We start from the raw sequence: 26,363 nt of genomic DNA on the forward strand, positions 1-26,363 counted from the left end.
TAATCTGAATTTTATAGCCAAATGTTGCAGATTAGATTTGAATGTCTGCAAATTATGTTGTTTAGGAGTAGGATTAGACATCTCTGAAAGCACCATCAAACAAACTGCCAAACCATTATTTAAGATCAACAAATGAACTGCAGTCAATGTTTAAAACTATATGAACCAATAACTCTAATAAAGCCTCTTGTGTGAGCCATTCATGAGCACTGGAAGCATGGAGAATGTGTATGGTGTTTAATATTGACCAGTGGCCCATACTATGACAGGGATCAAGAAAGATAAGTTTCACAAAGGACATGAAAACACCACAGCTGTGTGACTATAGGACACACTCATATATATATATAGAATATAGGACACACTCAGAGAGAGAGAGAGAGAGAGAGAGCAAAAGAGAGCGAGAGAGTGAGTGAGTGAGAGAGAAAAAGAGAGTGTGAGAGAGAGACGGGGGGGTGGGCGAGCGAGTTATCAGTGTAGAAATGGCAGGAGGCAGCTGTGTGGCTGGCCTACAGAGGAATTTTAAATGAGGCTTATGTTCACTGCATCACTGCAAAGAAGACTGGCCACAACCTTGCTTGAGATTATGCACACGAACACAATAATACACAAATACACATTATAAAGCTGACATGCACATTCTCTTTGACTCTGATTCTCTCTCATGCTCTCTCTTGTTTTCTCACTGTAAAACCTGATTTAGCATGTTTAATCTCCTCAGTGGTACTGCATACGTCTGCCACCCCTCCGCCCCCTGCCGCAGAGTCTTCCTTCAGATAGCTTCCTCAGTCTTTCTTCTAACAGGAAAAAAGCAACTGTTACCTTGTATTCAGCAAAATGATTCTTGACTCACAGCTATTAAAAAATACATGTTTATAACATTTATGTTACATTACATAACAGTTGACACACTGATCAACTGCACACACATTTCAAAACAGTAACTGTGGAAAGCTGAGTATGCAGATTCTTCAGTCCCACGGCACACAGCGAAGAACTGACCCTGAATGGATCATAGAGACCCTATAATCTTGTAGTAGAAAAACCACACGCACACAGAGTCTCCATGTGTGTCACACACATCAGCTGATTGATGTCACTCTGCAGAGGGAGGAGGTGGGATCAACCCAGCAGCTGTGACTCGTCTCTCACTGGACAGGAAGTTGAAGGTGGCACATGCATTTGGCTGAGGAGGAAAACAGGAAACATTCTGAATGTGTTCTCAATAATTAGACTGCTTACTTGTAATGATGTAAAATATGTCATTCCTAACCATTTCCAAATTCCATATATCCAAAAAGTGACAATTTTTTTCTCTCCCCACATTAAAGGTTCCCTTACTATGCTTCTGGTGCCCAAGAAGAGTGTAAACAAATAAAAAGTTTTTGTATATACAAATAAACAAATGTGCTTCAATAGCAAATGAACCCCAAAGGGGAGCTGTAAACCCCTGTGTATCCAAGAGAAGGGTCCGCACCGTATCCTGCACCTCCACAGCGATGCCCTTCCTCCTGAGAAAGGAGAGGATGCTAGGATCTAGACGCTCAGTATGAGCCCCTGTCCCCAAAACCAGCATCTCTACACACACAAAGTGGAAAGTAAAGTTATATGTGAGGACAGTTAAACACCATAAAGCAAAAAAATGTTATCCTTGTAGTCCGCAAGCCCCAGCCAGTTCAGCTTTTTTATTATTTGTTTTTATTTATTTGTTTGTTTGTTTTGGGTTCCTGTGGCATCCTGCAGAAGCCCTGTGTAAGCTGGCACAGGTGTGTCTGAATGGTGGACTGGCTGGAGGGGAAGAAACTCGACCATAAAGATCTGCTTGTAGCCTACTTAAGTGCCTGTGAGGTTTTACCTATACGAGGCTCCAACAAGTAGAAGAGAGCCAAACTCTCCAACGTAATGTCTTTATAGCTGTTCACCTGTGAGATCATAAGTGAGATTACAGCTATATGATATACAAGGTTATAAAGGACAATTCTGTAGCCGTGTACACAGTGTACCTAAAGAATGAGTGATGAGAAAAAGTATAGTTTGTGAATCAGTAGTTTACTCACATTCCACTGAAGAATAGCTGGTGGCAGAACGACACAGGGTCCAATCACCCTGTTCCCATCAATGTTGAACCCTTGCGAGCTATAGCTGTAGATAATGGGATTGCCGTTTGACTCCTTCTGCATCACAGTCACTGATGTCTTCTGATACATCTCATCATCTTCCGGACCCAGTCTGTGGCTGCGTGTAAATGAGGGACTGGAGGGCCCAGTTTCACCAGAAAATCCACTTAATCAAGTCTCTGTCTTATAATGCACAATGTCACACACACTATTTCTCTCACTCTCTCTCTCTCACGTACACTGACCTATCCACCCACATAGACAACTGTAAAAAAAAAAAAAAAAAAAAAAAAAAAAGTGTTCATATATGTAGCTGTACAATATAGATTGACCTCTTACTTTGGATTATATCAGTTACATGTCATATGTCTACGTTATTTTAAAATTTTTCAACAAGCGATGAACCTCCCACTATGAACAAAGGTCATCATTATGTGAGAGGATTACTCACAGCACGCTAGACTTTATCTATAGTTTAACATTTCCACTACCTTGCAAGATATGGAAGCATTCTTGAACCAAGTCGAAGACCGTGCTGACTTTCGCGAAGAAATAATCTAACACACGTTTGAGCTGCCATTTCTTTTACAAGCAACGTTAGCTAGAGAGCGCAAAGGAGGGACGCATATTGTGTTGCACTCGTTTCCGGTGTCAACATCCGATTATATCTTAGCTCAATGTATTTTTTAAATAGATTTACATCAGACTAGAGAATGAAAGTACTCTTTCTTTCCAATATGAACATATTAGGTTACAGGGTTTCACTTCTGCACTACTGGAGAAGAAATGTTACGTGCTTGGAAAATATCAAACAATCACGCGTAGCCTCCTTTTAAGATTAGATGGTTTAAGTTTAAAAAACGAGCTGGCTAACTACGTGTACGCTGTAAAATATGTACAGAATCATAAGATGTTGTCAATATTAACGGTTAACCGGCAACGTACTTCCCTGGTTTCTTGGCACGTTGTACTTTATGCAGTAAGCTGTAAGGCGAAAATATTCAACGTCCCGTTGAAATATTTCCGCCTAGATCTCGGAGGCGCGTGCCCGCGTCTAAGACCCTGCGTGCGCGCCCCCGCCGCGTTCACGGGACGGGGGTCTGGATAAGTTGTTTGCTTTAATGGTTTCTCTCTGCGCATGGTTCATCTCTTTTAATTTTTTTTTTTCTTTGAGTAAGGCTGGTAGATTGTAAATCGTTTGAGTGGCGGAACAAGAACTCGACTGAAGGAAAACTATGTACAGGGCCCTGTACGCTTTCAAATCCGAGGAGCCGAACTCGCTTCCCTTCGCGGCCGGGGAGAGCTTCCTAATCCTGGAGCGCAGTAACACGCACTGGTGGCTCGGCTCCCGGTGCAGCTCCGGTGAGACCGGGTACATACCCGCCTCATACATCCAGAAGATCCAGGTAAACCCGCTGGCCTGCCTACCCTAGCTGGCGTGCACGGTCACTCACTCGTTTTGTGATAAGCACCAAAAAAAAGCTTGACACGCAGAAAGCCGGCCTGTCTTACATTTCGGATTTCATTTTACGTGACTTGTGTTATTATCAAGTACGAAAATAATTGTCTTTAGTTTCGCGTGTTATTTTTGGACTGGTAAACGGCGTTTTGCCAGGCAGACCCCGCTGCGCCTGGAGATTCTCGCTGTCATCATCTAACACGTTATTAAAATGAAGTGACTAGGATGACGCATAGCTTTATCTACTTTCGATTATTAGGGGAATCGATTAGTTAAATAATGCAATTAATTTCTTAGATAATTACAATCATCCATTTATTACAGAATTCGATTGGCACACCAGTGCGTGCCATCTGGAGAGGGAGGGCGTGTAAACCGGCACCACCGGATCACAGAATGCGGTGATTTGTCTGGCCGGTCACGCGCATTACGGATCTCATGTAGGGTGGACACTAAAAGATACTGGGATAAACTGGGATATACGGGGATATGAGCCTACATCACAGAATTAAAAACATAACTATGCAGGACAACTGGCTAAAAGAGCTAACCAATTGATCTAGAAATCTTAACATAAATCAATGTTTACTTACCCAACTTGGCATAGTGTACACAAATCATGAAATTAATCTATCCTACTCTTCAGAAGGAAAAGGTGTGCTGGCCACTAATAACTTAAGTCGATTTTATTTATTTATTTGTTTGTTTTGCATTTTCACACCGCTGCAAACAGCCTAACTTTAGCATTTAGAGCGTGGGCTTTATGTGGTTAGTCGGTAGGTGAAGTATGAGGTGATCTGTTACAGGATATTTGCTTTGACTTGCATTTGACACACTACAATAATACTGATCAGGGGACAGCAGCTACCAGTTAATTCGAGAAGGATGATGTCCGTCTGCCTGACTATGATAAAACATTTCCCTTCATTAAAACACACGCAGACAGTGTAGTGGGAATGCTGATTTTTCAAGGCTGTGTTCGGGAGGTTACCACCCTGAGTTAAATACCGGCCAAGCAAACGAGCAAAACAGCAAAAATATCCCCATGTCCCTTCATGTCCCACGCGCTGTGCTAACTAGAGCCGCTCGTGGGCACCCACTCATCTATAAAGATCAGTGGTGGCACATCAGTGTGCGCTCACTGCATAGCACCAGTTTAGATGTGATACTCTGTTATGTTCCATAATGCACACTTGCGTATAAATAAGAGTAAATAGATGAGGCTGAATACAGTAGTGAGCGTGTGTGTTTAACGCTGTGCTTGGTTCTCTCTCACTGGGTGTTCACTGTTTATTGTATCTTGCTGAGGTGCCGTACTGCTAGATTATGGCCACGATTTTCCTCCGACTAGGGTAATATTTTTGCCCCTGAAACGAGCGTTTTTGGCTAAACCGTGTTGTTGGGTTTTGTTGAAATAAGCAAGTTTACTCACATTTCTTTCCTTCACGCAGACACACCCTCTATCACATAAGATATTTGAAGTATGGGTACCTGTTTTTTCAGAAATAAACATAAATTGGTGAGTTCATCAAAGTCCCTCTCTGTCTCTATCTTTTTCTAGGCTCCAGAGCACGATGAAGTGTTGCAGTCCATTGACAGAGCCATCGAGGGCATCCATAACGTGGCCATGAAAAATGGAGGCAAATACAACTTGGAACAAAGAGAAGTGCTGCAGTGAGTAGCAGTTAAGAAGTTAAGAAGAGAGCAGCAGATCACACACACACACACACACACACACAGACCTCCTGCAGTTTCTTTAAAGCTCATGAGCTTAGCCAAAAAGATTCCGCTCTGTCCCACCATTCACTGCGGTTGTAATTCGCTTCATCCATTTTGTGAGAGCTCTTGTGTTCTCTCTAGCCCTCTCTAGCTCTGGTGTATTGCAGGTAGGAAGCAGACAACAAGAGAAGGCCAATATGCTAAGACTAGCTCAATTCTGGTAGAAGATTAAAAAAGAAAAATGATTAGAACTATATTAAAGAATTCTGGTAGCTTCTGTGTATATAAGAGTGTGTTTGTGTGTTAAGCAGTTTTCCATCCTGCCTTCACAGGAAGCTGATCCACCACAGGAAAGAGACACTCTCTCGACGTAGTCCGACTCCTTCCACTCACAAACAGAGCATCTCATCCTCCAGCAGTGAACTGTCGCTAAGTCGTACCCCCCAGCCCCTCAATGGTCTTAGCCGAGCTTACAGCTGCCAGGACAGCGAGTCAATTCCAGATAACACTGAGAATGTGCCAGGACTTTATCAGGTATTGCAGATACGTGTGCTGTATAATCCATTGATTTAACACATCTCACTCAGCTCTTGTGGGATTTATTAGTTATCTGATGATGTAATGGTTGGGGATTTAAATAATTTCCAAATTGCAGGTGCCCCCTCAGCCCCGTCAAGCAGTTCCCATAACCCCGCCCCCTCCAGAGAAGCACAGGGAGAACCGGCGCCCAGGTGTGAATGCCTCCACTGAGTTGCTCCTCCTACTGCAGATGCATAACAGGCACCCTGCTTTCTCGCCTTTTCTTTGCCTTTTCCCTACACTAACTGGCCAGAAACTCAGTTAATGACCTTCATGATCTTATGTTTCCTGGGAAAAGCAAACGTGCCAGGTGTACAGCTGGCAATACTTGGAATGATGATCTCTGATTTGCATACATACTAAAACACTCCTACTACTGGCAGCACGGGTTTGCTCAGCTCAAAATGCGCAGTCTTGCACCTCAACTGAACACACACATCGCCATCTTAGACTTTGATCTGTTTACTTCTAGCCCGATAATAGGAAGCCTAGCTCTGTTGTTGTAGTCAAGCTTGACTCTACAATGAGTCTCTTCACTGCAGGGACTGTACTGACCTCCTACTGTCTGTGCTGAATCACACTACTGGTACTATGCAGGTCATAGTATGCGTTATTCAGTATACACTGCACTGTATTATGTCTCGTCACCTTCTACTGTTATGACACTTTCACCTTTGTTAAACACTACAAACTGCAAGTGTCTCCTGCTCTCTCTCACTCTCTCTCTCCCCTTCTCGTCCTTTCACAGCAGATCCTGAGGAGCTGGTCAAAGTGACCTCCACTGGTCTCACCCACAGCCCGGATCTGACCGCTTATAGAGCACCATCCGCCTCTGTCAGCTCCGCCTCCTCCGTATCCTCACAGTCAGGTTCCACTCGCTCCATCATTTCTTCGGATGTCAGCCTTCCTAGTGCTGGCAGCACCCCACCTCCTGTGCCAAGCCGTGCCAAGGCCCCGCCCCCTCCCCCACCGGACTCCTCCTCATCTCTCCCACCACAACCAGCACCCTCTAGAAAGGGTCCAGCCCCTCAACCCCAGCCTCAGCCAATCACACCACAGCCTGCCACTGAGGACCAATCAGAAGCTGAGTGGCCATCAGCCCCGCCACCCATTTCTATCAGCTCCAATAGTAGTCCCACCCGTTCAGCATCTGTCCCCACGACAACCGGGGCAGAGTTGATTGAGCTAGTAAGGAAAAACACAGGCCTTAGTTATGACATGTCCCGTGTTGCTGTGGGCGTGGTGGTTGGGCACCTACAGGCTACTATTCCTAAAGCAGCAGCTGACCTGGAGCAAGTGCTGCTTTCATTGGTCGAGAGCAAGGTTAGCATACGGCAGCTAAACACTCCTTTCACACCCAATCATTTCCCCCAACACTTTGGATTTATTTAACACAGTATTAGCAGTTCCATAAATTAACTTTGATATGGTAGAATTAGACTGAAGTCTATATTTCAGGGTGGTTTTGGACTACCAATTAATATATTAGCTATACACTACACAACATTTAAGAAGCATAGGGAAATTCAAGAATTATTACATTCTAAAAGCTATTTGGAAGGAATTTTTGAGTTTTTTGTGTTTTGTCATGATTGTGATAATATCCTTACACCTCAATTCAGGACATGAGTGCAGCGTTGCCACGGGGACAGCTGTGTCACGACGAGCAACGGTTGGAGGTGATCTTTGCTGATCTGGCACGCCATCGTGATGATGCGCAGCAGCGTAGCTGGGCTTTGTATGAGGACCATGCTCTCATAGCATGCTACCTGCAGGAACTCCTGCAGATACTAGTGAGAGACCCTGCACTCCACGCACATTCTGTCTCTCACACACACACTTCCACACATTTCCGCCAGTCTCTTTCAGTTCTTCAGTTTCAGTTCTTCATTGTGTGTGTCTGTGTGTGTGTCTGTGTGTGTGTTTCAGACTGACGCAGACCCGGAGGTGTGTAAAAGGATGTGTAGGGCCAAGCAGTCAGAACCGGTCCTCTCTCTTGTCTCCTACTACCAGATGGTGAACTATCAACAAGACACACATTCAGTCCTACATAGCACTACAGTTACATGCACACCCACAATAGTGATAACTAGTGAGTGTTTTATAATTGTAGTGATAACTGCGTGAGTGTATTATGAATACAGTGATTGCTGAGTGTGTGTTATCAACATAGTGGTAACTGATTGCTGAGTGTGTTTTGCAGGAACACAGGGTGTCTCTGCGGCTGCTCCTGCTCCAGGTGTTTGGGGCGATGTGCGGCCTTGACTCTGCACTCATCTCCACCCTCCTTAACTCCATCTTGCCCATGGAGCTGGCCAGAGACCTGCAGAACGACATGCAGGGTGAGCCCCTTCAGTACAACCCACTGACACTGGAACAGTTTAATATCTGGAACACAACCCTTACACATGAACAGAGAGGCAACTTCAACTAAACCTACTGATCACAAAACAGAATAGTGTCTGCAACATAAGCTATTCCTGAATCAATGAGTTAACACTGTTTAGCACAACTCACTAACCCAAGAACAGTTTAACGCATTCATCACAGTCCAGTGATGAAACAGAATCCCACAGGTGTGTAAGTAAGCAGCACAACCCACTGACCCAGGAGCAGTCTGTGACACAACTCACTGGCCCAGAAATAGAGGAGTATCTATAACACAACCTTAGCACAATCCACTTACCAAGGAACTGGATTCCTATATACATTAACATTTTGCACTAAGCTTTTAAGCTTTTTAATTGACATTTGAACTGTGTGATTCTTTTAGTAACTTGAGCTGACTTAAGGTGTATTGAGCTTGTGGTTATTTTCTCTGCAGAGCATCAGAAGATGTGTTACACTGCGCTGGTTTTGGCCATGATCTTCTCTATGGGAGAACAGGTGCCCTACCACCATTACGGTAGGACTGCCATGGGGCTGGATATACACACGTACACAAACGTCGCCACACATATACTGATACTAAACCCTAAGGGGTAAAGGTGGCTTGGTGGTTAAGGTACTTTGCTTGTGATTGGGACGTTGCTGGTTCACTCCCCGCCACTGCCGAGTTGCCGCTGTTGGGGCCCCTGAGCAAGGCCCTTAACCCTCAGTTGCTCTTGTTTAGGTTTGGGCCGCCTGGCGGTATCATAGCCCACACCCGTCGCTGACATTGATGGTGTGGCAATCAGCAGTGGTATTCTGTACCTCTACTGTGGATGATGATATAAGAGAGGGCTATGCTTCTTTAAATGACTGAATGATGGTGATCTCCCTCTGCTCACAGACCACCTGAACACCGGCTTTGTGCAGTTCCTGTTAGACGTGATTGAGGATGGTCTTCCTTCAGACAGCAGTGAGCAGCTGCCAGACCTGTGTGTCAACCTACTCTTGGCTTTCAACTTGCACCTTACAGGTACAGAAAAAGAAAATGTATTAAACATGAATCTGTCTATATTTTCTGATTTTTCTTATTTGCTTCAAGTGAAGTGATTTGAGTGTGTGTATATGTGTGTTTTTGTTTGTTTGTTTGTTTGTGGTCTCTCAGTGCCAGAAAATAACATGGTGATGCAGACTTTGATCAAGAGACACAATGTGAAGATACTCTCAGAGAAGATTCTACTGTTGCTTAACAGAGGAGGTTCCAGTTAGACGCACAACATGCATATACTTGTTCCCACACCTACATGCACACATGAGACTGCACACACACCTTTGGACACAGATACATGCATATTTCCACATTTATGACTGCTGCTATTGTTCTTGGACATGTTTTTCACTCTCCCTCTACATCTTTCATGCAGAGGACCCTGTGTGCATCTTTAAACATACGCCCCCTGCCCCCCACTCAGTACTGAAGTTCCTGCAGGACGTTTTTGCCAGTCGTGACTCTGCAACCATCTTCTACCACACTGATATGATGGTGATGATTGACATTGCTGTACGGCAGATATCGGATCTCTCTCCTGGCGATAAGGTAGTATCGCACACACCAAAATTATGTACTTTGTCATTGTTATTGTTTATAAAGTTACTGAAACTGAACTGTCACCAGGCCTACAAACACAGTGGTATTTACTTGAACGCATAGTGTAATTAGAAACCTCTTGTGGATATGCTCTGATGACAGTCAGCTGACTAAAGGCAGTGTGTGCTTTTGATGCACACAAACATGTACTCTCTCTCTCTCTCTCTCCCTAGCTGAGGATGGAGTACCTCTCTTTGATGCACGCCATTATGTGCTCCACTGATTACATGCAGCACAAGCACCGTTTGTCTGATCTGCAGGCTACACTGCAAAGGATTCTGGGAGAGGAGGACGACCCCAGAGAGGACAAAGGCTCAGCCTCGGCCAGACAGATGGACAAGCTTATAGTCCAGCAGATTTATAAAGAGTTTCTTGAGAGCAGCAGGAACTAATGGCTTGGGGCTTCATGCTGATGGAGCATACTCCAGTGAGTGAGTTCCCTTGGAAAGAGGGATCAAGAACAGTCTGCAAAATACCATAGTCTTTGTTTCAGTTAAAATGAGAAGAAGGTAGATTCTAGATTTGATAGCTCAGGGTGGTGCTCCATGGGACTCTTTTGAAGCCTAAGTAGTTGAAAATGTAGTACTTGTAGACTTAGAACTGTGCAGCATCTTCCCCCTGCTTTAGGGAATATTCTGTTCAACACTCTCTGGATCTTGGTGATGAAATGGCAGCATTCTCCCTAAAAGGGGCCATGCTGTAGTGTGCTCTTGTAAATTTGGGATCCTGGTCTTTGGTTTAAATCATAATGATAGTGCACACTTCTTTCTGACTCATCTGTATTGGTCTGCTGCTTGTGCTTTTGTATGGTACTCGACTCAATTACTCGACTCATTTAACTGCTGAGCTCTCTGGCTGACGCTCGCATGCAGCATATAGGTGGAATCTGTTACCGAGTACATGCTAGTGCCAGATACTGCACTGAAAAACACCCCACCTTACTGCTAATCCGTGCTCAACTGCATACTGAAGCAAGCTTTATGCTGATAGTCTGCGTTGAAAAGTGTTTTGAATGCCAGTGTTAAGAAAAACGAGGGATGAACCAGACATGTGGTCATTGTGTTAATACCCTTCGGTTTGTTTGTTTTTTTAATTTGTTTACCACATATTGATCATCTGATGTCTCAGTTTCTACCTCTCTGCTGTGGTACTCGATTGCTCGCGTCCATCCCCTCCCCCCCTCCTTTCTTCCTTCCCTCTCTCACTTCTCTGTATTCCAGTGTCTTAGCCTCTGTAACCACTGATTTGGCACTTAATCAGCAGTTACAAGTGCCGGGTTACAGACACCATTTTAGTTAATACAGACACCCGCACTCATGTATACAGTAGACAAATGCGCAGATGCACAGAATGAATGAACTCAGAATGGTCTGGTTAAATAAGCATGTGTGAGAGATTTAAAGTGTTAAACTGTGTATATGTGTACATGGACCTGTGTTGTGGTTTTGCCACCTTAAAGGTGAGTGTTTTTTGAGAATTTGTGAACAGAACAACTGTCAACATATATATATATTTTTCCCAATTAAATTACATTTGAGAAGTTTCAGCAGGAAAATGGTAACAAAAAGTATTTTCTTAAAGTTTACAAAGCTAATAAAATGCCAGTCATCCTAATGAACACTAGTCTGTGGCTTCGAGTGTGAGGTTGTAAATAATGTTCTCCTTCCCATCAGTGGTGTCCCCAGACATTTTTCACAGGGGTGGACATTGGGTCCATTGAAACTTTCCAAAAAAACTATGACTGATTTTCAGGAATTCTATTATTATAATTTCAAGGCCCTTCCTTGACAGCGCCCTTGGTCAAAGTGTGATACTGGGACAGCAGCTGGTGGTTGCCTGCATTTTCTTTCACATGAGCTATTGTAAAATTACATTACTGCTCGAAATGGGCAGTACCTAATGATGGTGATCTCGGATAGAAGCCTATTCATAGCACACGATGAATAATGCAGTTCTCCAGGAAGGGCAGTAAATGTATGAGGGTGTCCACGATTCCCAAGTTTGCCCTTAAGGGTCCACATAATAGAGCATATTGAGAACAAAACGGGATGGGAAAGCCATATGTTAATGAAAACCAGATAATGACGTTCAAACGTTCAGCGGCTGTAGTAATGTGATTCAAAACGGTATTGGCGGTTTTTGTCATTTTATTTGTAGCATAATGCTTACACGGACAATTTATAGGGACGCTACTTCGCGTCAGAGCACAGTGTAACAGTAAAATCTGTCCGGATGGATATTTAGGTGAGAGGTCCCCGTTTGGACAGCGAAGTCTCTTTAGCTGACATAGCTAACCTAGCGATCTTTTGCTAGCTAGCCCGTAAACATCCGCACATACCTTGGAGGGGATTTTGTTTCGACGCTGCTAACTTGTCACCTGTCCTTCCAACGGCTACTCAGCCATGTCAAAACAACCGCAACCCATCAGTCCTACTAAGAACTTCTTTGCCGGGGGATTTGGAGGTGTGTGTCTGGTTTTCGCTGGACATCCACTTGACACAATAAAGGTATCCTAATGGATTATTTAACTCATTTTAAAAAATTGTTTTTAATTAAGTCATCGGGTAGACATCCAACATTACACTTCGTAATGGCACGAAACATACGGCCACTGCTGCTGGACTTTAGTTAATTTACAGAAAGTTAGCTGGGACAGCTAGCTGTTTTAGCTCCGGGTTACAATGTATTTAACCAGCTACCTATCTAGCTTACATTAGTAACTTGAGTCATCCTGTCGGAGAAGTTAACAAATTTGGTTTTTGTAATTGAAATGATGTTCTAATATGTGGAGTGGGTGCCGATTGTGCACTACCCAGTTTATAGTATATGTACTTTGAACCTTTGACCCAGATTTTTATCCTGCAGTCACGCTATTCATACCACGTGACAGCTCTGCTGGAAGCATGCATGCAATCTTTTCCTCTGATACTTGAGATCTGTCAAATCTGTCCAGGGTGAATATTAACTTGTTTCATGAAGACTAAGGATGTGTTTCCCTGCACAGGTTCGCATACAGACCCAACCCAAACCAGGTCCGGGTGAGCATCCTCTATATGCTGGAACATTTGACTGCTTCAGAAAAACCCTCGGTAGGGAGGTGGGTTTTTCAGCCTACAATGATCAGGATACACCTTACAAGACTTTCTCTCCTTCAGAGAGAAAAGGTCTCTCATTCTCTAATTCACTTTCCTGCTCTCTCTCTGTTTCTCTTTTTCTCCTTCCATCACTTTGCCCTCCATCCTTCTCCCCAACTCTCTCCTCCTCGCAGGGTGTACGGGGGCTGTATAAGGGCATGGCAGCTCCAATCATCGGAGTCACGCCTATGTTTGCTGTTTGCTTCTTCGGTTTTGGCCTCGGCAAGAAACTGCAGCAGAAAAACCCAGATGACATCCTCACGTGAGCACTCTCACTGCCGAACATGGGAGACTGTCCTCAGCATAAGCACACCACTGCTCTACTTGAGTGGCATTTTCGAGTATTTGGTTATTTAGGATTTTTGGAGACTTTGCTAAGGTGACATGTGCTGCCTTCCTGGGTATGTGTATTTATTTGTGTGTGTGTGTGTGTGTGTGCATTTTTCAGATATCCTCAGCTTTTTATGGCTGGCATGCTCTCTGGTGTGTTCACTACAGCCATCATGGCACCTGGAGAGAGAATCAAATGTCTCCTGCAGGTAGGTGTCACATGCAAAAACAATGATACAGGCCCATGTACAGTTACAGGTACAGGCACACACTCCATGTACAGTTACAGGTACAGGCACACACTCCATGTACAGTTACGGGTACAGGCACACACTCCATGTACAGTTACGGGTACAGGCACACACTCCATGTACAGTTACGGGTACAGGCACACACTCCATGTACAGTTACGGGTACAGGCACACACTCCATGTACAGTTACGGGTACAGGCACACACTCCATGTACAGTTACGGGTACAGGCACACACTCCATGTACAGTTACGGGTACAGGCACACACTCCATGTACAGTTACGGGTACAGGCACACACTCCATGTACAGTTACGGGTACAGGCACACACTCCATGTACAGTTACGGGTACAGGCACACACTTGGATACAGGCCCAGGTACAGGCACACACTTGGATACAGTTACAGGTGCAGGCACACACTTGGATACAGGCCCAGGTACAGTTACAGGTACAGGCACACGCTTGGATACAGACCCAGGTACAGTTACAGATACAGGTCTGTTCGTCAAAACATCCTGGTTCGGCATATTGTAGGAACTGAGATCACCTGTGAACTCCAGTGTGATTGTTAGGTACACAGTCACACATCATAGCAGTCATACACACCTTATTCTGTCTTCTAGTTTGAATTAAAGGAGGTTAGTGCAGAGAATGCATACACTGCGTAGACAGTGTTAAGAACACCTCTTCCATAACTATGCAACAGCCATAAATTTGACCGTTGAAGGCTGTAGCTAATCCATCATTGCTATCACCACTACTGTTTTCCAAAATAGTTTACTGAGTGTACCAGAGTCTGGTACCCTGAGTAGGTAGTGTAAACCCTTATTGGACTTTTTATGGTGTTCAACAAGGGGCAGGCATTGGATGCTTTTAACATACATTTACACTGTGAATGCAAATGCTTATAAATACAACATACATACACACACATACATACATATATAAAAACCTGGCAACTTTTTGCAGGAAACCATAAAAGCAACAGTCTTAGGTTTTTGGCATTTAGTAAGATGCCTTATGCAGAGCAACTTACAAAAGTGCTTTGTCATCTGCTTATAGAATGCATCATGGTTAGTACAATAGGTTAGAGTCCAAGATCTCACTGAACTAGGATACTGCTAGATACAGGAGTCAATGCTGATATAGAAAGAATTACAAAATGAGCATAAGTGCAATACCAAGCAACAATAAGTGGTAAGAGGTTTCAGTTAATCATCAGTAGTGCAATACCACAGACTACAGATGAGACTTCAGTCTGCTTTTCAAGACAGCAAGGGACTACTGTTCAGACAGCCATTGGAAGTTTGTTCCACTATCTGGGAGCTATGGCAGAGAAGAGCCTTGCTCATATTCCATGAGATGACGTTTCAAGCTGAGCCACACTCGAGGTACGACTCAGGCTTTGACCGTTTCCACCAGGTAGGGGGGGTTATGGTCCTTTCTTGAATCTAGGGTTTTAATTCTGATGCGAGCAGCTACTAGAGCACAGCAGTGGAGTAATATGATTGAACTTTGGACGATTGAAGATCAGCCATGTTGCTGCGTTCTGCATCGACTGTAGAGACCTGGTGGCTCATGGAGGAAGACCAAAAAGTAGTGAGTTGCAGTAGTCAAGCCTTGAGATGACGAGACAGAACAATCATCAGTCACTTAACATCTGAGTTCATGGAACTAACCAAAAGCTCCTGTATGTGTAGAGTGCATTGTGAATGGTGATTCTCCATGCAAACCCTGCATAGTTCAGGAATTACTTCTGTCTGTGTCCAGAAAATGCATCAACCCAGAACTGGAACCAGTTAGATACAACATTGTGTTTTTATTGCATTGTAATATCCATTATAAATTTATTATGTTTCAAGAGTAAAAACCTTAATTCAAAGTTTATTAACATACATTGTTTGTGTGCGTGTCGTGCGTGTGCATGTGTTTTCAATCCCGCACAGATCCAGGCGGCCTCAGGAGAGATGAAGTATGCCGGACCCTTGGACTGTGTGAAGCAGATCTACAGGGAGGGTGGAATTAGGGGCGTGTACAAAGGCACCGCTCTGACCCTGATGAGAGGTGTGTTCCAGATCCTTCTGTCCCCGGCTCTCTCCGGCTGCACCTTTCTGTTCACACAGCGGTGCTCTCCAATATAACCACACTCCTTCAGACTCAACAAGATTTTAGCATCCAGGTTTATTTGGGCCGTGAATGGGTTAAGCTTATGGTTTGGACATAAAGGGCCTCGGGCATAATTCTGGCTCTATTTTTTGTATGTGTTGACTAGGGTTGGTAATTGTTTGTAAATATTTAGGCCCAAGTTAGTTACATATCTACAAACCATCTACAGAGGACCTTTTTAATAATGTTAGCACTTTTAGAACCATGATTTAGTAATGTATCCAAAATTCTGAGTAGTAAGCTAACTTTGTCTGGTTTACAACCCAAACCATTCACACAATAGTCATCCACAATATAACATTAAAGGTACCACGAAAGTATATCAACATAATGAGCTGTGGGTGTGGTTTAGCTGTGATTGACAGTTGTTGCTGGCCCTTTATGTGGTTGATTATCAACCATCACTCTGTGACTGACAGTTATCCCCCAAATGGATGATTGACAGCTGCCCCTCTGTGGATGATTGCCTGCTGTCTCCCTGTGTGGATGATTGACTGCTCTCCCTCTATGTGGTTGATTGCCTGTTGTCCCCCTGTATAAATGATTGACAACTGTACCTCTGTGTCGCAGATGTGCCAGCCAGTGGGATGTATTTCATGACTTACGAGTGGCTGAAGAGCATCCTCACTCCCGAGGGCAAGAAGTAAAAACTCCCCTCCCTCTGTATTAAGTGATTTGTTTATTGTTTATGCACTTGGTTTGGTCATTTTATCATATCTAGTCCATTCTTGTCCACTACATATTTTTTGTTAATATTGTGTGCTTTTTTTAGTAGAAGTCAGACAGTCAGACACTGTGAATATATTTAGCAAGTGTTAGTTGGAGTGTGGAAGAGGCTATAGCTCTGAGGAAGTGTTGTGTTTTGACTGCATGATGCATAATTTTTGCGTTCCTTCTCTCTGAAGCCCAAATGAACTGAGTGTGCCTAGTGTGCTGTTTGCTGGTGGTATGGCAGGAATCTTTAACTGGGCTGTCGCTATTCCCCCCGACGTGCTCAAATCTCGCTTCCAGACAGGTGAGCCCCTGACTGTAGAACATTCACTAGTGCTAAGAATTCAGGCTCTAGTTGTGCTGTGTTATTTTAACATGTGCTATTATAACATGTGCTGTGTTATTTTCCGTTTGTCTTAAGCACCAGCGGGAAAATACCCTAATGGTTTCCGGGATGTTCTGAGGGAGCTGATCCGAGAGGAGGGTGTGACCTCACTTTATAAAGGTTTTAACGCAGTCATGCTCCGGGCATTTCCTGCTAATGCTGTAAGTCTCGCTCTCTCTCTCTCTCTCTCTCTCTCTTTCTCACACACACACACACACACACACACACACACATATATACGTGTACACAAAACTACACTTATAACTGACTACATACCTGCTCCAGCCTAAAAAGTATTTTGTGAGATGGATCAGGTGTTAAAGGAGGGAAAACTAAATTGCAGGGTACACACATTCTCATCATTGCCCTCATTAGCAAGTGTTCCCTAGGCAGTGATCAGAGTGTCTCTCACTCTTAATTTAAATTCAAATTGTTCTTTTACTCTTTGTACCTCTTTCCCTCCCTCCCTCCCTCCCTCTCTGTCTGCTTATCTGTCTCTCTGTATCTGTCTGTCTGTGTCGTTCTTTCTCTCTGTTCCCCACATCTAGGCATGTTTCTTGGGTTTCGAGGTGGCCATGAAGTTCTTAAACTGGATTGCACCAAACCTATGAGCCACATGAAAGGTCAAGGGATCGTGACACACACATACTGGGACTCATGACCTCATACTGGGACTGTTAAGGGCTTACAGACGCAGCAGAGGCCTAACACACACACATGCGTATGAGGGTCCGGACATTAGCCAGTCATCTTAGTTCTACTTCCTTATCATTTTAGCAATTTTGAAGAGGAGTAGTGATGTGCCTTATATCTGGCTGTGAATTCAGTGTCTGTTCTCCAGGGAAACGCACCCTTCTGGTTTTTTGCTGTCAACCTCTCTGTTTTGCCAATGTTGTCAGAACACCCTTTTAAGTACATTGTACATAAAGACACGTCAGTCAGCTTTCTGGAGTGCATGAAGCACTCTGTGTAATTTTGTTTTCTGTTTGATGTACCTTGCTTTGTTCAATTCAGAAGTGCACTAAGGAGCAGTGTCCACATAATGATCACACTTGGTGGCAAAGAAATAACCAGACAGCTAATCCATACTGCTGACAGAAGGACAGATGCACGATAACTCTTGGCACTTGTGCATCTCAGCTCTGATTCATTTTCATTTGTGGGCATATGCCTTTGTGTGTGCTCGCACTAGGCCATAGGGATTTATTATAGCCACAGGCATTCACTAAAATGTATTTTTTCCATTATGTACAATAAAACAGATTGTTTAGGCCTCAAAGACATTTTGAATGAATATTGATCATTTGACTGAACTGAAAACTCAAATGGACGAATGTTCAGTGAAGTGGGTTCTGAGTGAATCCTTGAGGACATTTCAGTGGTGCGTGGTGTACATGACATGACATCAGGCTCCAGATGTACGATACTGATCTAGAATCAGCAGTCCATGTAGTCTTCACCTTTATTTTTAAAGACATAAAGCAGAACCTAGGTCACCATAGCCAGTCTGCTATACATCTCAGTCACCCTATGTAGTTCTGCTTAAGTGAGCAACCCAGCCAGTTTTATTTGGTTCTTTTGGTTAAGTTAATGGCCATGTGTAGTTCCCTACATGCTCCTATGTTATGTTGGAAGGGCCTTGTGAATGAGTTACAGAGTCGTTTCCTTTAACATCAAAAAGAGTCGTTTCCTTTAACATCAAAAAGAGTCCATGGAAATGTGATGGGCTGTGATTTTTAAGATGCGAATTGATGTCTAATTTAGTGAAGAGACCCTGGCTGGGGTCAGTATTTTCCTCTGCATAACTCCCCAAATATGGAAGCAAACCGTTGCAGGAACCACAGCAATATTTAGAACATCAGGAATGCAAAGCAAAAATCGCTCAGAATTTGCTGTTGCCCATTTAAAGGACCATTTTGTAAATATTTCTCTAAAGATTGGTTTATATTTGAAAAATTCATCTGTGGGTTTTTTTCTTTAACTTAAATGTCCTGTTTGTGCTAATGATACACAGAGGTACAGTATTTATCGATCTTGACAATGATGTGCCTCCACTCCTAGATGATTAACATCATTTCCCACTGTGTGGTGCCTCTTTTGGAAAGCTCACTAGAGAATTAACCGGGGGCTCTGTGCTCTAAACACGAAGTTGTCATCCATGACGTGCGTGACGAATCAGCAATTCAGATGTTTTTTATTATACCCATAAAGCTCGTGTTTGGCAAGTGGTGCTGCATTTAAAACGTATTTTAACTCCAGTGTTAATATGAGTGTGGAGATCCCGGCTGGTTTGACGGACCTGCTGAAAGGCTACACAGCCGAGGTGCTGGTGCAGCGACCTCCTGACCTTCTGGAGTTCGCTGTTCAGTACTTCAGCAGCCTAAAAGAACAGCGCGGCGCAGAGTCGAGTGCTCGCAACGCCAGCAGGTCTCGTGTGAAGAGAGCAGTCGCGTTTGATGAGGACACAGTGCCATCAGACTCCAATGAGGAGGAAGACGACAAGGAAGATTATTTTCCTGATGATTTCACGTTCAAACGTAGGTGGAAAACCTAGGCCAACTTAAGGTTTTTTATTTTAAAAAAGTAAACTTTCTGATGACTGATGTATAATGGCCTATATATGTATTAATGTCTTGGGATAATTGCTTCTTTCCTCTATAACTATCAGTATGAAGTCTGGCTATAAAACTGTAATCGATATCTAACTGATATTCTCAGACAAGTCTTTAGACTTTTCGCATCAAATGCAATTAACCATGAATTATTCATTGTTTTGGGGGAAACATTAACTTGGATCAGACACAGATTAATGAGGAAAAATACATTAATGAAATGTCTTTTTATCGCTCTGTGTAGGTCCATCAACTAGTAAAAGCAGTCGCAGGGTATCAGGTGGGTGAATAATGACTGATGTATTATCCACTGGTGCGTTGCTATTTTGGATAAATGTGTAGTTGGGGTGGATTAGTTATTGTAGATGTACCCGAGTAAAACAAAAAACACAGATTCCCAGATTGCTATTGCACAAATTCCCATATTATTACTGTGATGTATGTAATTCTAGAGATATCTGTATTATTATAGTGATAACAAGTTCCCTTTAACTTGTATCTTTATGTATCCTAAGGACTGCTTTGCTTGAGGGCTGCCTTTCTCTGAATTTGGGTGATGCTAAAGTGGCTCTCGCGTTCTGGTAGTTTGCGCAGAGCCCTATAATCCAGATGATGATGAGGATGATGTCCTGCAGCCAAAGGTCATCTACCCCAAAACAGACCAGCAGCGCAGCCGGCTACAGGAAGCCTGCAAGGACATTCTACTGTTCAAAACTCTGGATGCGGTAATTCACATGGGTGCACTCACTGTGTAGTACTGTGCCCTTCATTTGTCCACCTGTATTAGGGGGTGCATAAACATACGAGTGTGTACACCAGTTTGGAGATCTCAGGAAAACCTTATTGGCGAGGTGGCGACCTTCTTTGGGATGTAAAGTTTCCGTGTCTGTTTCTGCAACCATTTTATGTCCTATATAAAATGCATATAATTACAGCTTTTCTGTTTCAAATGCGGAGATGGATATGTTGCCAATGTTTTCCTTATAGAAACAATGTGCAATTGTTTTGGGGTTTTTTTTTTGGGGGGGGGGGGGGGGGGCTGTTTTTCTCAGGAGCAGTTTTCAGAGATCTTGGATGCCATGTTTGAGGTGCATGTGAAAGCGCAAGAACACATCATAGAGCAAGGAGATGATGGAGACAATTTCTATGTGATTGACAGGTTTGTGCCTGCAATCAATTTTGATATACATCTTTACATCTTTCAAGCCCATATCATCTATATTGTTATTTGTTTTAGTGACGTAAAAATTGTATTTTTATTCTACTTGTCTGTCCCCTGTATCAGACATATTGGCTTTTTATGGATATATTCTGGAATATTCTCTTGTGTTTTCTGTCTGCCTCAGAGGAGTGTATGACATTGAGGTAAAGCAGGACGGAGTGAATTGCTGTGTGGGAAAATACCATAACAAAGGCTGCTTTGGGGAGCTGGCCCTCATGTACAGAACTCCGCGTGCTGCCACCATCATCGCCAGCCAGCCAGGGGCGCTGTGGGCATTGGTGGTTTTAACTTTAATCCAGTGTCTTATATTTACACTTGCTGGCCCAAAAAAAGGTGACGCGCTCTAATATTTCGTTGGCCCGCCTTTAGATTTGATTACGGCATGCATTCACTGTGGCATCCTTTCCACAAGCTTGTGCAATGTCACAACATTTATTTCTGCCCAGAGTTGCATACATTTTTCCCCAAGATTTTGTATTGATGATGGGAGATTTGGACCACTGCGCAAAGTCTTCTCCAGCACACCCCAAAGATTCTCAATGGGGTTCAGGTCTGGACTCTGTGGTGGCTAATCCATGTGTGAAAATGATGTCTCATGCTCCCTGAACCACTCTTTCACAATTTGAGCGCGATGAATCCTGGCATTGTCATCTTGGAATATGCCCATGCCATCAGGGAAGAAAAATTCCATTGATGGAATAACCTGGTCATTCAGTATATTCAGGTAGTCAGCTGATTCTTTGGGTACATAACATTCCTGTAGCAACCCCAGATCATAGCACTGCCCCCACAGGCTTGTACTGTAGGCACTAGGCATGATGGGTGCATCATTTCAGCCGCCTCTCTTCTTACCCTGATGTGCCCATCACTCTGGAACAGGGTTAATCTGGACTCATCAGACCACATGACCTTCTTCCATTGCTGCAGATTCCAATCTTTATGCTCCCTAGGAAATTGAAGCCATTTTTGCGGGTTAGCTTCACTGACAAGTGGTTTTCTTAAGGCTACACAGCTGTTTAGTCCCAATCCCTTGAGTTCCCTTTGCATTATGCATGTGGAAATGCTTACTTTCACTATTAAACATATCCCTGAGTTCTACTGTTGTTTTTCTACAATTTGATTTCACCACACGTTTAAGTGATCGCCCATCATGATCATTCAACATTTTTTCCGACCACATTCCTTCCTGGAAGATGATGTTTCCCCTCTGTCCTTCCACTTTTTAATAATGCATTGGACAGTTCTTAACCCGATTTTAGTAGTTTCAGCAATCTCCTTAGAGGTTTTCTCTGCTTGATGCATGCCAATAATTTGACCCTTCTGAAACAGATTAACATCTTTTCCACAACCACAGGGTGTGTCTTTCGACATGGTTGTTTAACAAATGAGAAGCTACTTACTGCATCAGTTGGGGATCAATAACTTGTTGTCAGCTGAAACATAATCACCCATGCAGTAATTATCCAATAGGAGGCTCTTACCTATTTGCTTAGTTAAATCTAGGCGCTGACTTTTTTGCGGCCAGGCAGTGTACAATCATGTGATATGGTGGTTGTGAGTGTATACTGTATGTAGGAGTCATTTCTGCGTTCCATGTCCAGGACAGGGCAACGTTCCACAGGCTGATTGTGAAAAATAATGCAAAGAAGAGGAAAACATATGAGGCTTTCATCGAGTCTCTGCCTCTCCTGGAGTGCCTTGAGGTACTCGTGGTTTTTGTTGGCTTTCACTCCCGGTGCATGCATGCAAATGTGGAAGACGCCTAGCACCATCGGACTCTGCAATGCGACGTGGTGTTCGCTGGGTCTTCTGAGCTTCTTGCTGCTAACATTAATCACTGGTGTTGGGTTGATCCTCTTTATAATCGCGTTTGTCTGTGTTCCCCAGCTGTCTGAGAGGATGAAGATTGTTGACGTTTTAGGAGTGAAAACCTTCCACGATGGAGAACAGATCATTAAACAGGTTAACCTCTTTTACGTTTAAGTTGTTTTTCGTATGTTCTTTCTTGATCTAAAGTGGAAGCATTAGTTTATGGCCTTCTGAAATCAGGACAGCTTTTTTCATTACCAGGGTGATGAGGCAGACTGTTTCTACATTGTGGAGTCTGGAGAAGTAAAGATCATGATCAAGAGCAAAGTAAATCATGATTTATGTCTTTCCTCACATTCAGTGAAAGAGATTATAGTTGCAAAATAAGAAATGTTTGCATTTATATTAAACATTTTAATACCTGACTGTGCTGCTGAAGTGAATGGATGCTTTGTTTTTGTTTGTGTTTCTAATGCAAGTGTGAGAAATTCATTCCTTTTACCTCGCAGAATGTCTGTGTATCCTGTAATTGTTTGTTTGTCTCACTTCTGCCCAGATTAAAGCAGGGCAAAGTAGCCCGAGGGAAACTGAGGAGGTGGAGATAGCCCGCGCCACCAGGGGGCAGTATTTTGGAGAGCTAGCGCTAGTCACTAACAACCCTAGAGCTGCATCAGTCTATGCAGTGGGAGAGACCAAGTGCTTAGGTGAGACTGTGTCCCATTTCCTTACGGAATGATGTTCACTCATCGCATGTACTTCAAAAGGGACTGTAATGAATTGGAATTTATGAAATTTGGAACAGGACACTACTGGATGGGGCATCCACCATGAGGAGAAGCCTTTTTTTAAGCCACTTAATGCTTATTGCTTAGAGATATACACAACAAATACAGTCTCCACAGGTCCAATCAGAGTTTTAGATTTTTGTTTTCCATAATTTGTTGTCATGCTGCATGAAGCATTTTGCTCTACATCACCATGGTCCATATTTTGTCTTTGCATTGCCATGGAAAAACAGTGTTTCATATTCATCTTTTGCCTACGGTTAAATGAGAAGAGGTCATGGGAGAGAAGACTGATTGTAGAACTTTCTAATAGGTAATAGAATCTTCAAAGTGAGAAAAGTGGGTGAGGAAAGAGGGTCATTTAAATAAATTTGGGATTTAATCAAACAAAACATTCAAAGCTTTTTTTAAATCCTAAAGGTCCACCCCTAACAATACCCAAGGACTGGATTCAATAGAGTTTGAAAAGTCTAATTGGATAATCTTCTCAAGTATATTAATTAGCAAAATAGTTTCTGCTAGTTCTTGGTGACCTCTTTAATCTCAGCTTCACAGCACTGGTGAGTATAAGGCTAAAACTGTCATTTGACCATTAAACAGAATTGCCTTAGAAAGTCTAACATTTTCCTAAGTAGAAGTGAGTAAAGGGAAGTGGATTATCCTTCCGGATGAATGGATGGATTCCAAGAGCAGAGCAGCTGGGAGTTTCGACTTTCTCTGAAATCTACACAAATACACACACAGCCCAGAAGCACTTTCCTTCTTGAAACATGTCTAGATAGGCCAGTTTAAATAAAATCTTCATTTATTTTCTCCTCTCTTTTAGTGATCGATGTTCAGGCATTTGAGCGTTTGCTGGGTCCCTGTATAGAGATCATGAAGAGGAATATCACTTCCTACAAGGAGCAACTGGTGATGCTGTTTGGATCAAGTGAGGATCTGAAACACTGAGGCCTGCAGTCCTGTGTTTTGTGCATTTAAAACGTTACATGGCTGTGGCCACCAGGGGGCAGCAGGAGCTGCACATAATCTCATACTCTCCAAATTATTGGAGCATTTCAGCATTCAGCCTTTCATCTGTACTATGCAAATGTTCTCTTTGTATTTTAACCTGATTTATTTTGATCTTTCTTTTCCTGTTTATACTTTCAGTCTGTTTTATTCACTTGATAAAGCTTTATTTTTTTGTGCTATCTGCTTGGCATATTGTAATTAAATTGGAGGTCAAGTTGCAGGAATGCATTATTATCAAATCACTGTAACACACCCATCAGTGAACGAGTGTTTTCATAACTTGGTGAATGGGACCAGGAAGTGAGTAGAACAGCACATTTGCTAGAAACATCAGACTTATCTAGTAAGAGTGCTCAGAACAAACTGATCATGCTTCATGAATATAAAGTTTTTTTGTTTTTTCTTTTAGCTTGGGCCCTTATTATGGAACATTCTCAGGTGAGGGTCAAACAGAACAGATCTTTTGCATTACATTTCACTTTCTGGGTTAGTCACATTGTACGTTTTAGATGTGAACAGAGACATCAAGAAGTAGATATGTCTCATATAGCAATAATGCAAAAGGTGGGGCCCAGTATTGATCATGAGGTCAGTTAGAGGAAAATTGACACCTTTTTCAATAACTTGGTATGAAATTATTTGATTGGCATGACATGGAGCTAACTAGTGTTCTCAATTGCTTACATTTCAGGAAACAGTATTTCTGCTCTAACTTGGCAAATCTTTATGTACTGTGAGCTAAATGAAAACTGATGACCATTTGTCTCAAAATGAAGCGTTTATCTCAAAATGCCACACTTGACATTTGAATTTCTACAACCTTGTTTTTCCACACTTCACTAATAAAGTGAGAACAGTTGTGACTGTTTTTCTCCTATCTATAAATGCTTTAATGTAGTCATATACTGAACACAATGAATGTTATTTACTGATGCATTTATTTATCTGAAGTAATGTCATACACTGAACTACACACTAGTCATAAAACTTGAAAAGGCAAGAGGGTGAAAATTCAGTTGTTACTAGACTGGAGCTCAAGGTGGAAAAATAGAAAATCCTATAATACATAATATATGTTCAGTAACAGAACAGAGGCTCCAGTTACCGTTTTCTTGAACTCCTTTGAAAGATTGCCATCATGAAATTGCCTCTCACCATGGCTTGTGTCTGTTAAGTAATTAAGTCTTTGATGCTTTGTCTACTCAAAGCCCTCCTGCTGCCCTTCATCTTTTTCATCTATTTTGAGCACCTTTCTTGGCTGTACTATTGGTACAACAGGGATTAGTTTTTGTTGCTGCTGTTAGTGGTTCATATGTACCTTATCTAGTAATACTGCTTGGCTATGCATTGGATCAATATTGGGCAAATGTAGGCAATTTATTCCATAGAACACATTCCACCCATGTGTGCAGAGGTATAGCATTGTATACAGTGATTTGCCAAGTGTTGGCTGGTAGAGTGAACTACAGTAGAATGTTATTTTGCATAAGTTACATAAAAGACATTAGGGCAGTTATTGAGAACTGTGTGCCAACATGCAATAATGTATAAGCAATCAAGAAAAACTAAATTGTGCATTTTAAATGTCTCCACAGAAGAATGAACTTGTAAGTAAATCAATAGAAATAGAGGGAAATGTTTTGCATTGTTTGTGGTGGCAATAGTTTCCCAACAAGTGCAGGTTTTCAATTACAAACACTCTCCACTAATTGACATCACTGAAATGGTATGTATTCAGCTCTGGCCACATACTAAAGGCTTAGAATAGTTTCTCCTTTTAAAATATCAGGCATCAATGTTCTAGTCTATTTACATCTCAGAGCATCAGAGCCTTCACTCTACTTCAGCATCATTCCCCCCTTATCAGATCACAGTTGAAAATTCTGTTTAAATGTTTTAAATGTAATAGTTGGATAAAAAATTTGCAATGGTATTAGGATATTTTGTGGGGCTAAGCCTCAAATATGGTGTTGGCACATCCTTTTAAAACCCTTTAAAAAGTATTCATTTAGAACATGCATATAAAATTGTTTAGTCTGATTATTTTTTTAAA

The 26,363-nt window shown here is 42.6% G+C and overlaps 4 protein-coding genes across 14 annotated transcripts; 3 read left to right on the forward strand and 1 right to left on the reverse strand.

Moving 5' to 3' along the window:
- Positions 1–222: 222 nt before the first annotated feature.
- On the reverse strand, positions 223–4,289 carry ndufaf3 (NADH:ubiquinone oxidoreductase complex assembly factor). 7 transcript variants are annotated; one of them, XM_081705043.1, is made up of 7 exons: positions 4,170–4,196; positions 2,363–2,382; positions 2,058–2,253; positions 1,856–1,922; positions 1,478–1,578; positions 1,056–1,186; positions 223–797 (listed from the first exon to the last, which is right to left on the reverse strand). In XM_081705043.1, the coding sequence occupies exons 1-6, from the start codon at positions 4,179–4,181 to the stop codon at positions 1,097–1,099; spliced, it is 486 nt and encodes a 161-aa protein (XP_081561169.1). In that variant the 5' UTR covers positions 4,182–4,196; the 3' UTR covers positions 223–797; positions 1,056–1,096. The 7 variants fall into 7 exon arrangements, 6 of the variants coding, with proteins under 6 accessions (XP_081561169.1, XP_081561170.1, XP_035376540.1 ...); XM_081705044.1 differs by lacking the exon at positions 4,170–4,196 and adding an exon at positions 3,063–3,178; XR_014119297.1 differs by lacking the exons at positions 2,363–2,382; positions 4,170–4,196 and adding an exon at positions 2,609–3,056 and having other exon boundaries at positions 1,003–1,186.
- Positions 3,201–11,512, forward strand: nckipsd (NCK interacting protein with SH3 domain). Of its 2 annotated transcripts, none has more exons than XM_027018759.3 (13): positions 3,201–3,523; positions 5,138–5,250; positions 5,628–5,829; positions 5,951–6,026; positions 6,626–7,197; positions 7,497–7,667; positions 7,804–7,890; positions 8,078–8,216; positions 8,699–8,779; positions 9,146–9,274; positions 9,407–9,499; positions 9,666–9,838; positions 10,063–11,512. In XM_027018759.3, the coding sequence occupies exons 1-13, from the start codon at positions 3,353–3,355 to the stop codon at positions 10,279–10,281; spliced, it is 2,226 nt and encodes a 741-aa protein (XP_026874560.2). In that variant the 5' UTR covers positions 3,201–3,352; the 3' UTR covers positions 10,282–11,512. The 2 variants fall into 2 exon arrangements, with proteins under 2 accessions (XP_026874560.2, XP_026874559.2); XM_027018758.3 differs by having other exon boundaries at positions 3,202–3,523; positions 6,623–7,197.
- A 444-nt stretch (positions 11,513–11,956) lies between these two features.
- slc25a20 (solute carrier family 25 member 20) lies at positions 11,957–18,147 on the forward strand. 2 transcript variants are annotated; one of them, XM_081705042.1, is made up of 9 exons: positions 11,957–12,396; positions 12,894–12,978; positions 13,158–13,285; positions 13,472–13,562; positions 15,553–15,670; positions 16,343–16,415; positions 16,678–16,787; positions 16,905–17,029; positions 17,417–18,147. In XM_081705042.1, the coding sequence occupies exons 2-9, from the start codon at positions 12,943–12,945 to the stop codon at positions 17,477–17,479; spliced, it is 744 nt and encodes a 247-aa protein (XP_081561168.1). In that variant the 5' UTR covers positions 11,957–12,396; positions 12,894–12,942; the 3' UTR covers positions 17,480–18,147. The 2 variants fall into 2 exon arrangements, with proteins under 2 accessions (XP_081561168.1, XP_026874566.3); XM_027018765.3 differs by having other exon boundaries at positions 11,974–12,396; positions 12,894–12,986.
- A 156-nt stretch (positions 18,148–18,303) lies between these two features.
- On the forward strand, positions 18,304–25,169 carry prkar2ab (protein kinase, cAMP-dependent, regulatory, type II, alpha, B). 3 transcript variants are annotated; one of them, XR_004775397.2, is made up of 11 exons: positions 18,304–19,405; positions 19,725–19,760; positions 20,066–20,205; positions 20,533–20,639; positions 20,827–20,980; positions 22,304–22,405; positions 22,590–22,664; positions 22,773–22,838; positions 23,068–23,215; positions 24,123–24,748; positions 25,002–25,169. XR_004775397.2 is itself a non-coding variant. In XM_035520638.2 (10 exons), exons 1-10 carry the CDS (start codon positions 19,135–19,137, stop codon positions 24,245–24,247), a joined length of 1,224 nt encoding a protein of 407 aa, XP_035376531.1. In that variant the 5' UTR covers positions 18,304–19,134; the 3' UTR covers positions 24,248–25,169. The 3 variants fall into 3 exon arrangements, 2 of the variants coding, with proteins under 2 accessions (XP_035376531.1, XP_035376532.1); XM_035520638.2 differs by having other exon boundaries at positions 24,123–25,169; XM_035520639.2 differs by having other exon boundaries at positions 20,539–20,639; positions 24,123–25,169.
- The last annotated feature ends 1,194 nt before the right edge of the window (positions 25,170–26,363 follow it).

This window comes from Electrophorus electricus, chromosome 22 (genome assembly GCF_041902795.1).
Source record: "Electrophorus electricus isolate QZ-2024a chromosome 22, ASM4190279v1, whole genome shotgun sequence".
Lineage (NCBI taxonomy): Eukaryota > Metazoa > Chordata > Actinopteri > Gymnotiformes > Gymnotidae > Electrophorus > Electrophorus electricus.

Coding starts and splice junctions, on each gene's coding strand:
- ndufaf3 (XM_035520642.2), bottom strand. CDS start 2,697: ATGGCAGCTCAAACGTGTGTTAGATTATTTCTTCGCGAAAGTCAGCAC. Junction 2,254..2,608: donor ATGCTTCCATATCTTGCAAG/GTAGTGGAAATG, acceptor TGGGCCCTCCAG/TCCCTCATTTACACGCAGCC. Junction 1,187..1,477: donor CTGTGGAGGTGCAGGATACG/GTGCGGACCCTT, acceptor TTTCCTCCTCAG/CCAAATGCATGTGCCACCTT.
- nckipsd (XM_027018758.3), top strand. CDS start 3,353: ATGTACAGGGCCCTGTACGCTTTCAAATCCGAGGAGCCGAACTCGCTT. Junction 5,830..5,950: donor ATGTGCCAGGACTTTATCAG/GTATTGCAGATA, acceptor TCCAAATTGCAG/GTGCCCCCTCAGCCCCGTCA. Junction 6,027..6,622: donor CAGGGAGAACCGGCGCCCAG/GTGTGAATGCCT, acceptor GTCCTTTCACAG/CAGATCCTGAGGAGCTGGTC.
- slc25a20 (XM_027018765.3), top strand. CDS start 12,292: ATGTCAAAACAACCGCAACCCATCAGTCCTACTAAGAACTTCTTTGCC. Junction 15,671..16,342: donor CGCTCTGACCCTGATGAGAG/GTGTGTTCCAGA, acceptor TCTGTGTCGCAG/ATGTGCCAGCCAGTGGGATG. Junction 16,788..16,904: donor CAAATCTCGCTTCCAGACAG/GTGAGCCCCTGA, acceptor GTTTGTCTTAAG/CACCAGCGGGAAAATACCCT.
- prkar2ab (XM_035520638.2), top strand. CDS start 19,135: ATGAGTGTGGAGATCCCGGCTGGTTTGACGGACCTGCTGAAAGGCTAC. Junction 19,761..20,065: donor AAGCAGTCGCAGGGTATCAG/GTGGGTGAATAA, acceptor GCGTTCTGGTAG/TTTGCGCAGAGCCCTATAAT. Junction 20,206..20,532: donor TGTTCAAAACTCTGGATGCG/GTAATTCACATG, acceptor TGTTTTTCTCAG/GAGCAGTTTTCAGAGATCTT.